Below are 19,389 nucleotides of genomic sequence, written 5' to 3'. Positions count from 1 at the left end.
TAAATGTCATTTCAAATACATCTGCCTAAAATATTATTTAAAAATGTTTTTATTCCTACTTATCGTAGATAAAATATGTAAATTAACATTCTATGATATTGATAAAAAAAACTTTTAATGTACCAAAATTGATCGTACATTATATCTTGTTTTTCTTCAACCAGGAGTTGAATAATTATATATCTGCAATGTTAAAAAATTGAAAAGGATTCATTGTACATAATTTTTGAAAACTTTTAATAAATTTTCAATGATATTAGTTTATTTAATTTATTCCTAAATGTACTTTTAGTTTTATTAAATTTAATTATCGGTAAAAGTAGAATTAAAAAAAATTTTATTCATTAACTTTTTAAATTATATTAAGTTATATTTCTATGAAATATTTATCCTTACAGATATAACACATTCATAATACTAAATATATATTATGCTTATAACAGATTTGAAACACAGATTTGATTTTAATTTTATTTAGTTGAAATATTAATAGCACACTATCTTTATATTAATATATATTTTTCATTATCAGTAGTTAATAATTACCAATCAAGAATTATTTGAAGTAGATATTTTCTTAATTTTATAAAATAATTCTTTGCAATATTATTTTTATAAATTAAATAATCATTTGGATAACTTAATTAGAAACAATATAATAATTCACACGAACATTGAATCTACAGTCCTAATGCTACTCTTCTATATCATCGTAATTTCTTGCGCGACTTATAAAAGTTATATATTCTGACTAACAAAGATAAGAATAAATGTACTTTATTATAATGTGAAAAAATTAATAAGCGTAATGCATTAAATATGGTAATAATAAAGCTTTTGAATTTTATATTGTATGTACATAATTCGGGAGATTTTCATAAAAATTACTGATTTAAAATGGCTTTTCTGTATTAATTTTTTTATTGTCGCTTAAACTTTCAAAAATTCCATTATTATTGAAGAGATTGAACAAATAGTTCAAAACGATTTATTGAAAAAATTGTATATAAAAAATAAAAATTAAATTTTCATACTCTATTAATAATTTTTGTTCTTTTTAAATAAATAATTTAATGTCACAGTATATTAACAAAATTTGAAAGTATTTATAATAAATCTGTTTTCAAGGAAAGGGAAATATATTTCCATCGTCATTGTGAAGAATTAATATATCATAAAACGTTGTTACGAGAGAGATCAAATGATGAAGCACGTATAATTATAAATAAAACTTATTATAATGTTTTTCTAAGAAATTAAAATTAATATTGTACTCTAGTTAATAACAATTTATGCTCTACAAGTAAAAATAATTCACTGATTATATTCGGTAAATCTGTGATAGTATGCTATAATTTAAAAAAATTTTTTATGTATAAAATAATGAATTGAAATAACATATGTCATGCGAATTAAAAATTAATATTTATTATAGTAAAATTTCATAGTTAGTATGATTTAAGAGAGTCATAAAATTTGCTTTTTAATCAATTAAATAGTTAATTGATAAAAATCTTACTAATCTATTTATATTAGTATGTGGAATTAATATTATGGTACATAATGATTATTCTATATTTTAGGAAAATAGGCAAATCATATATTTTTTCAACAATAGAAAAGTCTTAAATAATAATTTATTTATAATGTTTTAGAAAGACTTTTTATATCACAAGAATGCTATTTTCTTTAATTAAAAACAATTTTTTAATGTAATTTATATTTTATAATGTCAGTTGACTGTAGGCATTATGTTTCCAAATATTTTATTTTTATACATTTACATTTCTATATAAATTAATTAATGCATGAATTATTCTTAATTACTATTCTGATTTGCATTTTCCGAGCATAAAATAAATTGATATAGAAAATATTTTTTTTTAAATAATTTAAAAAAAAATTTTTTAATTTTAAACTCTCATTCAAATTAAAACTTGTAATTTTATGAAAATTTCATGTTATTATATTTTTAAATTGCCCAAATGTGAATGTGACAAGTAACGTTTTTCAAAAGTCTTTTTCTACGTTTTTTTTTTTTTTTTAATTTGTTTATATTTAAAGCTTGTATTGCCATTACTTAATGAAATGGTGGCAGTAGAGTAGCTTACGAGACTTATTGTTATATGTACGAGAGAACAGGGATTAAAGTCGTTCGGACGTCGAAATTTCGGTGATACTTTGGATGGTGCTGTTGGAAGGCTTAGTGGGTTTCGCTGATGAGTAGTTGGTGCTTCGAAAGACACTGACTGATGTTTTAATGGCGAGTCTATCTTGAAGCGCCTCTAAAGACTTGCTGGTGTTATTGGTTTTAGCACTCCTGGAATAATGGCCACTACCGCGTTCAGCACTGATTGTACAGTTGGCGTTACCAACATTCTCACCCGGATCCCGTTTCCAAAGTTTGCCGAAGCGCGAGCGAAAGTTTTCCGAAAACACTCCATAAAGGAGAGGATTCACGACCGTGTTGAACTGCGCTATCACCAGTGCCCAGATAAAGTGATGGGATCTAAAAGAAGAGCGTTGATTTTTACCTCCCGGCTCGCGCTAATCGGTCACGTATATAAAATAGATAGGATTCACGAGTCTTATTTCACTTACAGCTCGGCCAATAAAATTAAACGTCAATTTAAACTATCAATTCTCCATTTGCTTTTCTTCGAATTTACCACAAAAAAATAAATAATAATCTAAGATCAAAGTAATTCCAATCATTACAATTTACGTTATATATAAGAAATTTTATTTATAGCTTAAAAATGTGTTTATTTATGTTTTTGTGATTAATATTTATTCAAAGCATTTATGCGTACACGAAATATTAGCACCTGAACTTATTATCAACATTTTATTATTATTATCACGACTTAGTCAATAATTAATTTTTGGATAATGTATATATATATATATATATATATATATATTTTATAATAATGATTATTAATACTATATGCTACTTTCAAAGTATTGCTCATTTATTCAACAAACATATTTTACATATTTTATCATTGAAGGTGAAATTTAAAAAATGAAGAAGATAAGTATTTGGTTTAAATTTTATTAAATAATGTTCGTACGAATTAATTACTTCTTGCATATAGTGCAATCATATATAGTTGCTTAATTTGTTTAATTTTATTAAGGCCAAGTAAATAATCACAGAGTAAAAAAAGGCAATGACCTTAAAAAGAAATTTGTGTCCTCGGTGGGTCTCCGACCGTCCAAGTAAATAAGCATCATAACTACGGTTATTGGCAGCCACATGACGAGTACCGCCATGACATTTAGTAGGAGAATGCGCACAACTCGTAGGTGCTTGTGCAGTCTGATCTCCTCGTGCTGGGACAGACTACCAGTGCGACCTTGGCGATTCACGACACCGCTACTGCCCGTCACCGAAGCCGAGGATGTTTTTCGACCGGCCCACAATACTAAAATCCCAATTACCGATAGCTCCGAGTCCCGTCGACGATTCGAATCCGTCTCCAAACCCTGAAGTCAGCGTGTGATTAAGGAACCTTATTTTAGTACAATTAATTTGTCCAAGAAAGTATAATAAGAGCTATGTAATATAACTATATAATAATAAGAGCTTTTCTTCCTAAAGAAAAAAACATCTTGTTTGCAAGTTTCTCTATTATAGATGATAACTTAATTTAAAAAATTATAAAATAAATATCTAATAATATAAAAACAGAGATACGCTTTAAATGTCAATTCGCAAGTCCTTAAAAAATAATAAAATTTATCAATCGAATTTACGAATACTCGTAATTAAAACTAAAAAAAAAATCATCAGTATAAGTGTAAGTTTTTAAATTTACATTTATGCGAAATAATGATAATGATGAATAATGATGCATGGTCATGCTTGGAGAGATTTGTAAAAAAAATAACAAAAATACTAACCTGAGCTACGCATGAGACGGCCCATCTGTTTCTCGTATTAAGTATTCTCTGAAAGATCCGTTGATAATGATAGACTAGCAAACTCATGGGCAAGATACAGGCAATTACGATTATTGGAATTGTAAAACAAAGCGATATATTGAGTATTTCACTTCGGGGAAAAACGAGAGTGCATATGGTCGAGCCATCCAAAACCTCCTGTAACATGGGAGCGCAATGGTTATATAGTCGACTTGCATTTGGCTCACCTTTTTTTACTATTATGCAAGGCAGATCGCGCGATATTGTTTTACTTTTTTCCCTGGAACAATGATGCGATTCTCGGATAACTTTTCAATATGAAAAAATTTCTCTTTTGTTTAGGATTTCAGTAGAGTTGAAGGAATCCGCTGGATTGTTTTACCGAAAACTGCAATGTTTTATGAACAGAGATGAAATAGAAAAATATTTTTATTTTGTAAAACTGACTTCCATCTTCGGTATAATGGAAATTAATTTTAAAAGAAACTATGACTTCTTAAACTTATTGTTCTTAAACTGTCGACATTTATTTATTGCTAAATATTATATTCAGAAGATAAATTTCATTAATTTGAATAAAATTTATTTAATGTTATAGTGAAATATTCCTGGAATTTATGAGAAAGGTAAGGGACGACTCTTATTGCTTTTCCATAAAGCTTTTCAAATGAAGATAAATAAGCAAAAAGAAAACAAATGAAGAAATTTGACATTAGGAAGCTTTTATAATAATATAATTGGAAGATTTTATAACGCGAAAATAATAATTCTATAATATAAACATCTATGTATTTAAGGCATAAGTAATGTATAAAGTCAAAGAATATTTTATATTTAATTAAGTATGGTTATTTAAAATATTAAAAAAAAAAAAAAAAAAAAAATATTAAAAACAATGAGGCATTTAAATAGTGCCCTTAATATTGCGTTTAATTGCATGAATTCCAAATAAACTTAGTACTACAGTTCGAATGTATAATTTAATTAAAATACATCCATAAATACTGCCATAGAGAAATATTCTCTAGACATTTATTTTATTTATGAAAAAAAAAATACAAGATTTGTTTCGTCCATAAAATATATTAAATCTATATATACGAAATTAACTATATTATGTCTAACACCACGAGATAATAAAAGTTACATTAAATTATTAAATACAATTTCATACAAAAAGGGTAAATTCTTTAATGGATGTTAGAGCTGTGAGAAATAAATATGAAGAGTATAAAATAAGAACGCCGACCTTTGGCTTGAACCAGAATACTGTTGGCAGAAAGAGGGATGCTGCGATGGTCCAGGTGACGAAGCTAGCAGCTACGACCTTTGTGCAAGTTAGGCCGCTCCGATAGGGGGCCACAACAAGACACCGATGCCGATCCATCGATATCAACGTTAATGTCCAGAGTAGCACAAATCCACAGACGAACTGATTTTAATAGTTAAACTCTTATTTAGTTATTTCGTATAGATGTATTTTAAGCAATTATTTTATATATAATAAAATTATGAAAACTATCATTTTAAGTTAAATTTAATATTATTTTAAGCTCAAATTTTGAAAAATATTAACTGAAATGAAAAATATAGACTGCAATCAATATCACAAAATTAGTTGTGAAGTAATTTCAAACGGCTACTGCAGGACTAAATATAGTAAACAAAAACCTTTTTAAGTATATTCTAAAGTAAATAAAAAACATTTTTTTCTAATTAAGATTTTGTTGCAATTACAACAAAAATAAATAAATTCTAAGGATAATTCCGTTTGTTAAAAATCATTAAATAGATTTATAAACTTTATTTTACATTTTATACTTAATTTTTTATATAATTAATCTATTATTATTAACAACTATCACAACAATTATTAAATTAGAGAATATAATTTAGTTTTCGCTCAATTATATAATTTATTGTGTTTTACTATTTAAGAAAAATTTTTTATCTGCTATTATTTGTCATTTAATAGTATTAAATTTTTGTTGATAACTAAAAATAATCTTAGGACCAAATATATTTATATGTTAGCGTATAAGCAGATTACACTTCCGTCGGATAATTATGCAGAATTTTATCATTGTGTTTCATAAAACAAGCATGAGCATTATTTATTCTTCTATGAAATTAGAAATATAATTTAACAATAAAATTAACCAAAATTCTGATATTAAAAATAATTATTTACTAAAAACTCAGTAAATTACAATTATCAAGTACATTACGTTCTTTTAATTACATATTCATTAACATTTTTCTATTATTTCTGTTAAACTGATTATCATTATGAATATGAATATGAAAACATTAAAATTAAATTATTTTAAAAAAATTATTATAAAAAGTATTTGTATACAAATAAATACATTTTGTTGTAGTGTATTAATTAAAGGTAGAGATTAAAAAACTAGAAGATCGTAATTCCGAAAACCGTCGTTTTGAGTAATTATTAAAAAAATCAAGTGTACTCGATTATAAATAGTGTATTAAAAAATAAAGAAATGGAGCCGAGGCATCGAAAGTATTATCAAATGATAATCTTTAATGAAATAAGATTACTTTTAAATTATTTTTATGAAAAAGAAAATTTCTTATGATACTAAGAAATCACTCTATTACACGTCATTAATATATTTTTTTTCTTTGCTAATAATGAAACTTTCAGTTCATTATATTTTTAATTTCCCATGATAAAATTTTTAAAAGAAATTTCTTTTACAAAAACAAACGCGGAGATAATATTTGTAAGGAAGAAAAAACATTAGATGAAGTGTCATAATATTTATACACATTTTTTTTATCGAGGAAAAGTTTACTCACTTGCGAATATGGTAACATACGGCAAACGATTTCGCCCAATTTCCAAGAGTGCGTGAGTCTTGTGTATGCGACCGCAGGAACACCCAGAGCGAATAAAAGATCAGCCGCGGCAAGGTTCACGAGGCACAGGTTCGTAGGAGTTCGCATCTCCCGGTATCCGAGGACACAAACGGCGATGATGAGGTTTGCACCAACGGCCACCACAAAACTTATCGCCAGCAGAATAACCTGTCATATAAATCCAAACCTCCAATGGATAAAGAAGCGTTACTTTACGAACATTAAATTTACATATCCTTGTGAATAACTTTTGTAATTGAGTAATATTGCAATATTAACAATATTACCTATATTAATATCTTTATGTGTATGAAAATAGCATAATATTGAAACTTATAATTATTATATGTAATTTTATTTTATAATTATTATGTCTTCGTCATCATAAAAAGTTAAATATATAAATATTACCAAATATTTAGATATTTTCCATTAAATTTAATCATGGATTATTTATGAATGATATAGATTCTGTTATGACTATACTTTAAAGATTCTCTTATTATAAAAAGCAAGTTTTAATAATTGTGTTAGGACGTTATTCGAGTTCATTTGAAAAGCTCAAACATTATTAATGATGTATTTCATGTTTATTTAAATTTGTTTTGTTATGTTTAGTAATTAAATAAATAACTACTATTTATTTATACGAATTTTTCAATAAGATGCATGAAAAGTAAAAATAGTAAAATAAATAATATATTTAATGAACGATAAATAAATTTCACTTTGATTTTGAATAAATTAATATTTTCATAAAATTTTATTAAAATATTTTATAAAAGATATGATCTTATGCATGAGGTTTTTTTTTTTATAAATTACAAGTATTGATTTTTCCTTGTTTTTGATGATCTGCGTTTTCATAATTATTGGCAAATACAAAAATGAATTTTAATAGATTAGTCAATTTAAACAAATATTCATTATATTTTTTCCATTTATTTGAGAATAAATCTAAAATACTTAACAAATATTTCATTCGGTACATAAATTTTCGACTAAAAACGATAGTATAAACAATAGTCTGAATATTTTGAAATTTATTTTATAAAATACAGACTCTTTATCTTACATTATCTGATTAGAAAAACATCAAGTGTAATATTAAATATATAAATAATGAGTCTAAACATATAAATTTTTTGGAAAATCAAAATTTGTATATAAAAAGAGTAAATTAAGATTATAATTAAATAATAAAGATGTAGTATCTCGATAAATAATAATAAGAAAAGATTTGCTTAATTTCAATATCATTATGTTCAGAATATTCTCCAGATAATTATACTATAGAATGCGTTTGAACAAGCTTTCAGGACTAATTAATTAATTTTTTAAGTAATAATGAAATAGTATTATGAGTTTCAAAATTACATTCAATAGAAATTTAATATTATTCATAATAATAGAACAAAAATAAAGCATTTCTCTATCGGTTGTTTAATTTACACGAAAAAATTCATAAAATCTTAATAATGAATATAATGTATTAATTAGACATTTTATAATATAAACATTTTACTATATGAATCATTAATTCATTATAAATAGCTTGATCATCACTTCACATTGTTCACGATTTTAACGAAAATTTGAATATTGAAAACCAATGAAAATTAGATTCTATCATCGCGTGTGACCATTATAATTAATGTACTTACAAGTATTTAATAAATATTGAATACAAATAATATCGATAATATATTATTTATAAATAAAAACAATTCTTATGAAAAATTATGTATATGATTAATAAATATAAAAAGAAAAAACGCTTATGAGTTTTTCAATATTTTAAATTACATTATTTTAAAAATATAAGATAATCAGGTCTATATTATTTTTATATATAATTTTATTACTAAGCGTACTAGTCAAAATTATTAAAATACTTTGATGCATTTAGGGGCCTGGAGAACTATGTCATTCTGAAAGTCAAATCTGACTACAGGCGCTCTTTGATGTAAATTACTAGAATTATTGTACATAATGATAGTACTAATGAATATACGAATGAAAGAGACTTCGTAAAGCTTCTTTACATGATTGCAATGAATTACAGGGTCGGTAAATCCTTGTCAAAATACTCAAAGTATCCGGAAATAAAAAGATCAATAAAATAAAGAAAATGAAGATACTATAGAGATTTATTTAAATACAAATATATTAAGTTAAGTTGTAATTAAGAATATTAAATAGAAATATAAAATAAAAATATATTCAGCTTAAGAATATGATTATTGTAAATAAATAAAAAAACTGTCAATGGACAAAAGTAATTTAAATGAGGGAATTATAGAACCATGGAAGTTAGTATACTTGTTTATATATTGAAAAATCATTATTTTCAAGTGTACTTCGACAAACAGAACGAAGGTAAAGCATTGGCCATTAATTTTCAAGCATTGTAAGAGAATATTTTATGATTTATCATTAGCAAATTTTGAAATATAGGGCATTCTTCCGAAATAATTTATTGAACGAAATGTGAAAATGGCGACTTCAATCTTTCAAACTTTTAAACACTTACTTTTGTATTTATCGTAATTTAGTCTGTATTTTTATTTCTTCGTCTGTTGCCTGTTACATTCTTGTAATTACAGTTTAAATTTTATATTTATCTTACACTTCTTGTGTGACATTCATCTTAAAAAATTTATGAATTTAAACAGTATTTTAATACATTTTTAACTCAGTATTTAACTCATTTTTTTAGTATTTAAAAAATTAACACAAGCATTCATTGGCCTTAAATTTACACATCAAATTGGAATTAGTTTTTCATCTTTCTCTTCTTTACTCATAAATACATACATGCATGTATATATATATATATATATATATATATATATACAAAGTAGCAAAAGACACATTATCAATTGTACAGAAAACAATGAATGCCGTTCATAGTTTATACAAATTATCGTAGAATTACTAATAGTAATCAATTTAGTAATATATTTACTTAGTAATATATTCTATTTAATCTAATCGTATTTAAATTTAATTTTTTAAACATTGATATCTTATCATCATTATAGCTGTAAATTAATGTATGATATAACCGAGATTGTAATTACCATTTTATTATGAGGTATTCGAAAAGTAGGATTGGATATACAAAAAAAATATGTAAAACGATAGTAATAGAATTAAATTAAATTAGGCAATATGCTAAAATAACATTACTTTAACGCGAAGAAGACGAATAATAGATACAGTCTCAATTATCATTCGAGTGTCAGAAAGATACTAACATAGCTAAACTTTATTTTGAGATTTGATAAGAATATTGTATCATTTGATATACTTTCCCAGATCTAGTTTTGTGATATTATCTTGATGAATGGCAAACTCAAGATAAATTGAATTAAAAGAAGATATATACACAAATTTCTAAATCTAATAGACGTAAATAGACAATGTTTTCGTTATAAGTCAATTTTAAGATATATAAGGAACAAGTTATTTACCTCGATGCCGCTGATTCCCTTTCTATCTCCGAATTCGCTGTAGTAAGTAAAATAATATCTGCGACCCCATTCCTCATCCTCTCCTAAAAGATACGACGTATTCATATTTGTAGCTTCCTAGTTGATTTTCTCTTTTCTTTTTACTTTCGTTTACTATGCGATACAACTCCTTATCTCAGCACAGAGACATGCTTCTATATATTTCCTTTATATTCATCTTTTATATATTTTTTTTACCGTTTATTTGTGAGTAATTGTATTTTAATGTATTATCAAATTTCAAATAGTTTTCTCCTTTTACGTCATTATTTAGTTGCTCATATTGCTTTATCTATAATTGACTTGTATTACTGATATCAAGTGAAATATAAGAACAGTAATGTGATATTTTAATCGAGAACGTATGCATACGTCCAAATAAGCCAATTAAAGCATAGCACATTAATTACAATACTCTGTCGTTTCGTGTTACATGACGAAGAACTTGATTAAAAGTTCCTATTATTTTTCAGTTTCAACATAAATAAAATCTAACGAAAAGCAAAGTGATTCGTTTAAAAATTCCTAAATCATATTGAAATATCATTAGTCTTTAAATTATTGTGTATACGATTCATTAATTATACAATTTGTTCTTTCATACTTATTTTTGTTATTTTGCAAAGCTATGATGGTTGTTATCATATTATTCAATATTGCACTTTAATTGTAGTGCTTATTTATTAAGTCAAATACAAGAAATAACAAGACCAAAGGAATTATGGAAATATAATGATTGGTCTGCAATTTCCAATGAGAAAAGAATTTTTATATTATTGACTACCCATTGTGATTTCATATCCTAATGAAGCTTATTGATCCTATTTTCGATTTTATCTAGCTCATCTGAAACAGAAAGAACAGATTTAGTTTATTTTATTATCATTAATTATATCCAATACGTAATGGTAAAGCTAATTCTTTAAACACTTATTTCATTGACATTCTATTTTTATTTTTAGTTATTAATTATTTTCCGTGTTTTCCCGTGACTGTAAATAATAAAATAATGTTTATATTTATATATTAATTTTAATTATATAAATTTTCATAAATTCGTAATACATTAATTAATATGCATATTAATAGAAACTCTATGTATGTGGGTAAATGCATCTAAATACATGTATTTAATTTAAACTATTATTTACCATTTTCATTTTCCGAGAATTAAAAAATTAGCCTGATTAATTACTAAGTTAATTAATAATAATTATACGATTAATTACTTATTATTACTAAGCAATTAATATCTAAATAATTAAAAGTAATAATACAAGAATTGATAATAATACATGATATAATTACATGTATGAAAAAATGATAAAAGCCGTCATAAAAAGTCATAAAAAAAAGGCATACAAACAAATTATTATTTAGTAATTTATTATTATAGTAGATAGAAAAACAGAATAATAATATCACGGCTTTCATTCATGTTAGTACCTCCAGCTTAAAAAAAAAAACCTTTTGCCAAATTAAATACTAGAATTTTATTTAATACAGTATAACGCAAAATGATGTCATAAATGCTATTATTTTAGTGAATCTTTTAACTATATTTAATATTGAACTCTGCAATATGTAAAAATCAGTCTCTTTACCATTTCAACACAATAGTATTGCTTTTCTATTCTAGTTTAATTCTAAAATTCACGGCCTCCTGACAGTTTACATGCATTTACACATACATTGGACAGGAGAATATGATCTAATTGTAAAATAAAATATATATAATACATAATTTTGAAGAAAAATATAGAAAAATATTTTGCTTATTTAAATGTAAAGAAATTTGATTTACATGCATTCAATCCCTTCACCATAAACTAACTTAATATAGAGACTTGCTTAGTTTTCTTCTGTATATTTATATTATAAGAAATAGTAATGTATTTTTATATTTTACTTCTACTATCGTTAATAATATATATTTTACAGTAAATAAGTACCAAATTCGGTTTCTTATGAAAAAAACTCAGAAATATTAAATATATTATCATATATGATCATATTTGAATTTCGATTTTTATTTACATTGATTTTCCTCGTATATTCACGGTTTATTTAATAATAAATAAAAAAATTTAAATATAAGAATAAATGATTTTGTTAAAACCACATATTTAATTAGTATGTTTAAACAATTTAAGTAGTAATATTTTTAAATTATTTATACAAGTTACTCTAAGCTGTTCAGATACATTTCAATTTTTGCTTTTAATTATTATATATACGTATTATAAGTCATATAGTATATAAGTCATATAATATAGTACGAATATTAAATACTAATAAGAAATATAAATAATAATTATAAAACACATACACACACACACACACACACACACACACACAGACTCACATATAACATTTTAACATGCATTTTATACAAATCAATATTTTTAATAATATTTTTCACTTATATATATACTTATAAGCACTAATATATACATAACTAAATTATAATTAATAAAGAGTTCAAAAGTTAATTTAGAAATTAAAAATTTATATTTATATTTTCCAGTATTTATTGGATTGGTCAAAATTGAAGTAATTAGTAATATATTATCTAAATATATAAAGAAATAAAATATGATACTTTTTAATTTCATTTTTTTGTACGTTAAAAAGCTTTTATTTATTTTCAGAGAAAAAAATTCAATTTGACATTATAATTTTTAATATATATTTTAAAAACTAAATATAAATTCAATTTTTAATCTGTATTGTCAAATATTACAAATTTATTTACATAAAAAAATTAATTAAAAATATATTAAATCTTACTATATATTAAATTATTACTATACTTTAATATTTTTACTTACAATTAATAATTCTATGATGAAATATACAAGAAAATTATGAAAATTTTATTTATGTTATAAAAAAAAACGTACAATAAAATGTAATTGTCATATGAGACATTAAATATTGCTGTATTTTATCACATAGAATTAATGTATTTTTTAATATGTAAATAGATAATATACTGCAAAAAATTTAATTTAAATTACAAAAATTTTGTTTTATTTATTTATCTAATTACGTATATTCAATTAGAAACAAATGATTTTGAAAATTCTCTATTGTACTTTAATTTATTGTATATTGATGTAATATGTACTTGTATAATGATGTAATCTATTGTCGATAAAATTGATGTAATTTTGTCTGATAGTTAATGAATTTTATGAAGTTTATATTTATGATATATATATATCAGTTTATTAAATGTTTTATTTCTTATTATTTAAAATTCTATAAAAGATGGTAAGCTTTTGAAGTATCAGAGATTTTTCGTATAATCGAAGTCATATCATTCTAGTTTAGAGGGTTCGGCTTCTGCGTAGTGTTTCACATCTTTGTTTCGTACTACATTAAATTTCATTCGTACTACATTGGTTATTCAAAATAAATAAACTCTAATAATATAGAAAGAGTATTTCATATTAATCTAAAAAATTCAATCTAATATAACTAGCCCTATGTATTCAATAGTAATGAGTTTGGTATTTATAATTTATATTATGGACAATATTAATTTATAAATTGGTACCAAAGGGAGATATTATTTGATCAACTGAATCAAAGATAATATCAATAGATCAACTTGATATATTATATGTTGATGTATAAAGTGCCCCTCTCTAATATTGACGCATTAAATAAGTATAACAATGTTATTACTGATATTATTTTTCGTATTTTATGATCTTACTCATAAGTAATTTTTCTAATTAATAAGGCAATCTTGAGTAATAATACTGAATCTGCTTAATGCAAGTATATAATGTAACAGCGTTTATTTAAATGCACATTTAAATCAATGAAAAACAAGCTTAATAAATACTACCTAAATTTTATATTCAAAATCGATATCATATACTACATACTACTATCAAGTACTATAAAATTCATTAAATAATACTATATAATTTATAATATATAAATGTAATAGAAACATTTTTAACAGATATTTGCTCGTAGGTGTTTAGAAAACATTTTCTCAACTTACATATAAAAATAAGATATAATTGATTCTTTGTTAAATTTCATATAACTTGAACATTTTCTCAGTTACATACTTTTCATGTAACGCACTTGTTACTTTAAAGTATAAAGAAATGTGTTTTAAAAGAAAATCATTATTTGTAAAGTTACGGTTGCTTCTTGATTTTCAAGCATAATTAAAAAATTTAAATACTAATAACGCATAGACGTATATATGTATTTAAAATGATATTTGAATAATTTATTTTATTGTAATATTAAAATTACTGTAAATAAATGCATCGGTAAATAGAAATGGAAGTTGTTTATTTTATTTGATTAAATTCTTATTTGTCGATTGATCGAAAAAAAAAAAATAAGAATTTCTTGTTATTTTATAACAGAAATGAAGTTTTTAAATTAACATTGGATTTAAATTAAATGTAATTAAAAATTGAATAGTTCCATTCATAATGTTAGAACAAAGAACAAGGTTATTTCTGCATTCTTCTGTATAAATATAAGTGAGTGTTCTGTATATTATAAGTTTTCCTAAAAAAATATTTATATTATCAATGACAATTATTTTACTTACTATTCAAAAAAATACCATAATAAAAACAGATTAATTTGTATCTTTATGAAAGTACATATCTTGTTATTAAATACTTTTTCCTTAATAATTTATATCAAGTAGCAAATACGAAATTGAAGTGAATCTTTTAAGTGGATTATTATTGTTTATTTTTTTCCATTAATACATTAGAAAAAAAATTTGTTAATTAAAATAAATATTTTAATTAATTATACGTTCATTTCGATAAATAAATATAATGTATATAAAATATATATAAGTATATATAAATATATTTATATGTATATATAAAGCACTTTGCCAATGAGCCTAAAAATATATAATTAATAAATATGCGTTACATAAACTAATATACGTACATAGCTATTTTAATGCTGCTTATATGTAATAAAAATATGTCACAATTTTGAAAGTATTTTACGAAATTATTAAGTATGATTACGATCTCAAAATAATAAAATATATTTTAATAATATAATGTAATATAAATAAAGTTACGATAACAATTTATAATAAATGTTCATTAATTAGTATAATTAAAAATATCTAATCAATGATATTTTAAAATTATTCTATTGTACATTTTGTTAGCATTTATAAGAATTAAAGCATCTGTATAGTAAAAAAAAAACTGCCTGTTATCAGTGTTAACAGTTTGCTGCGTAAAAAAAGGAGTTTATCATTATTTAAAAACAATATAAATCTAAAAAAGAGTTGTTCATTAGTTAAGTTAACAAAGTTGTTCCCTTGATGATCTATCTTTTTCTCTCACTAATTGGCACTCGAAATCGATTGTCTAGACAATGCTTCGGCTATTTCGTGGGAGAATAAAATGTATTGCTGAAAATATTTTCAAAACTTTTTTGAGTTATTTTACGAAAAATTATATTCAAATAGATAAAGACATTTGTAAAATCCACTTATCATTAGAAGTTTTTTAAACTCATTGTATAAAGTTTCTCTTAACTTATTTTCTAAACAATAAAATGAATTATTGGAATAATTTTTATTTTATCATTAAATTACTTTTAATGTCAATATACTTACAAATATTTCTATATCATCAATATACTTCAATATATTTAATATAGTGTAATCATTTTAATTTGTTCTGATTTTTACGCTTTCATATTTTCGATATGAAAAAGATATCGAAATCTATAACAAATACTTCATCTGTAAATAAATAAATATTTATATTTAGTAAAAAGTGAATAGTCAATGTGTATACACTTACAAATAGAAAAAAATTCAATATAAAGTATAATATCCTATTTTTCATAAAAAATTATTTTAAATGTATTAAAAATTGGTCCATAAATATACAATTTATAATCATTATAATTTAAATTTATTTTACCTAAACTTTTTTCAAAATCTAATAAACATATCTATTTAAAGATGAAGAAAGATTCATTAATACTGAAATTTGTTCAATATAAGACATTTTACAAAATATGTTTTTCACTTTTTGGGATTTTTATTAAATCGATATCAGCAAGTTGTATTGTAATTTAATTTCACTTTGATTATAAACTATTTAAATTATAGAAAAATAAAATTATTATAAAATAATAGAAGATTAATTCTAAGTAAATTAAAATAATTGAAAATAGATGAAAAATAAAATTATTATTGTTTGCCCTAAAGAGTATTTTTTTTTTTTCGTATATGAATGCAATAAAAGTTACGAAAGCAAATTTGTTATCCAACTAACAAATCGCTTTATTAATTTATTAATAAACTTTGATACATTTTAGTACCTAGAACATCAATTTCGCAATAAACGATACAAGATTCACCTCAATTTATTTGTGTAAACCGTTATTACAGAGAATATAGCGAACTCATAATACCGGAAATGAAGGTCAGTTGTACGGTAGGCCTGCAACTGATTAATAAGACGATGCCTCTAAAATTTCGCAATTTAGATACACAATATTAAATTAAATTGGGAATTATTTATTATTTATTATTTATTACAAAAACAATCAATTAATTATGATAAAATAAATATCGTATTTTTAGAACCCTGTATATATATATATATGTTATTTCTTGAGTGTTTTATTTCTCTTGAACATCCGGGAATTTGATCGGAAAGTCTGACTCATTTTTATAGATATCATTTGAAAATTGTTTTGAAGCCCGATTATCAGAATTAGATAGCAAATTTAGTTTTATTTCTGTGGAATATTGGAATCCATTTCGTAAAACAACAATTGATCTGACGATCTTGATAAAAGGACACCAGACGTTGTTATCGAATTTAAAAAAATTTAATACTCAAATTTAATACTAATTTTTGAATATTTCGAATAATAGTTAAAAATATTATTGTTTTTCCATGTGGCGCACAAATCATTTTACTTATTGACAGTGTGTTTGATCGCTAACCCACATATTATTTATTTGAATTTATTGGTTGTACTAGTGCTTTTTAAGTATTTTTTACAGCTTGAGAAAATCGAGAAAAAGAACAATTTTTAATATTACGATATACTAAATACAATACAATTTGTTTATCTATTGAAATATTAATCAAAATAACACCTACGAATAAATCATCTCGTTTGCATAAAATTTTTGCAAATGAAATATTAGAAATACATAACTAATATTATCCAAATTCTAATTAATTTATTTATTAATTATGATTTATTTACTAATACTCATTTACTTTTATATTTCAACCAATCGTAACTTAGATTTTGATGTGTAATTTTCCTTTCATTTGCTCGGCATGGAGGAACGCAATTCCTCGAATTTATCATACATTTTCATAAAAAATCTTAAATTTTTCAAAGCATTTTCGAAGAAATGGTTAAATTTATTAATAAATAATATAAGTGTTAATTATCAAAATTATCTATTCACAATACATCTCGAATTTATTATTCTGTTAAATTACTCGATTTTATGGTTTGTTCTAATCTATATAATTATTAATCTGTTTATGTATATATTCACATATCAACCCACTTATCTCTTTATTGTAGCCATGTATCCAACTATTTATAGACATATACATCCATATGAATGCACTTGTGAGGGCAGAAATATTCATTAAATTAACAATTCATTAAAATATTATTCGGCATGATATAATATATAATATAATGCAAAACAGTTATAATTTATATAACATTTGTCATTGTTACTTTTGCTTTGACTTCATAATCCAGAGGGAATCAAATCAAATAAGACCTGTATTAAGCTTATATTTTATATATTTAATTTACAAGACATTCAATATTAGATTTTGAGTATAAATTATTAATTTAGTAGTGAATCGCTTGAAAGCAAACCTATTTAAAAAAAATATTTTTTAAGGGCTTGACACTATTTTTAACTTTTTACGACGAATTAACAAATTTTTTCTCACAATTTGTAATACTATAAGATAATATTATTTTATTATTATTATAGTATAATATTAAAATTATAAATAATAAAATTAATATATAATAATATTTCATATATAATAAAAAATTTACATTAATATAATAAATAATACCATACTAATATTTTGTACTACATCTTTTAGTTTCAATTCATTTATCAGTATTATATAATGTTTTTATATATTTTGTTATTTAAAAGGACTGAACAATAAAATAAAAAATTGTATTTACTTCAGAATTTGTAAATCTATAAATATACTTGTAAAATTAATATACGCAGATACTTATCAATCGAATTGAAGAAAATTTAAGTACGTGTAAAATCTGTATTACTATCAACTAAAATGTCAATAAATTTGTAAAAAAAAAATTTTCTAAACAATGGTGTAAAATTATACATTAATATTTTCATTTTTTTTTAAATTCCTGCATGCAATTAAAGTTTTAACAATCTTTTACATCTGAAGAAAATAATGTTAAAAGTGATTTATAGCTCAATATTTGAATTCTTAAAAATATTGCAAAACAAAATATATATTACAATATTTATATAATAAATAATTTTATACACACGCACGCACGCATGCACGCGCGCGCGCGCGTATATATATATATATAGATTAATGATAGATTTATATTCTTTTTAACCTTCTCATTATTGTATTTTTAAAAAATGTGACAAGATTATTTAGTCTACTTAAATAACAAACTGAAAACCTTATCATATTAAATCAGGCAAACAAATTGAAAGTAATTTTATAAGATAATAAACATTTAGTACAATATATATTTGGGTATATAAAAAACTACCTGAGAGAGTAATATATTAAATATTCAATATGTACTATTCATTATCTTATGCGTATATGCATTATACTCTAGCACTTAAGGGCTTTAGTATATATAAACCCATTTTGATTTTCGGAATGTTGATGTTTATTCCAATATAAAAAAAAAATACATATTGTAAATCAGTAAATTATTTGAAATTATGGTGAACTATGTCTTATTTAAAAACATATCAGTTTATGGAAAACAACTTTAAACAAATTATAACCAATTATAA

The 19,389-nt window shown here is 23.0% G+C and overlaps 1 protein-coding gene across 1 annotated transcript; it reads right to left on the bottom strand.

The window, feature by feature from the left end:
- Positions 1-2,069: 2,069 nt before the first annotated feature.
- On the bottom strand, positions 2,070-10,812 carry LOC105365654 (free fatty acid receptor 4-like). The gene is made up of 6 exons (XM_011503873.1): positions 10,290-10,812; positions 6,754-6,981; positions 5,180-5,362; positions 3,910-4,107; positions 3,182-3,492; positions 2,070-2,509 (listed from the first exon to the last, which is right to left on the bottom strand). The coding sequence occupies exons 1-6, from the start codon at positions 10,392-10,394 to the stop codon at positions 2,146-2,148; spliced, it is 1,389 nt and encodes a 462-aa protein (XP_011502175.1). The 5' UTR covers positions 10,395-10,812; the 3' UTR covers positions 2,070-2,145.
- Between the last annotated feature and the right edge of the window lie 8,577 nt (positions 10,813-19,389).

This window comes from Ceratosolen solmsi, unplaced genomic scaffold (genome assembly GCF_000503995.2).
Source record: "Ceratosolen solmsi marchali unplaced genomic scaffold, CerSol_1.0 scaffold53, whole genome shotgun sequence".
Taxonomy (NCBI): Eukaryota; Metazoa; Arthropoda; class Insecta; order Hymenoptera; family Agaonidae; genus Ceratosolen; species Ceratosolen solmsi.
Note: the sequence above shows the minus strand (reverse complement) of the source record. Positions and strands in the feature narration are given on the sequence as shown.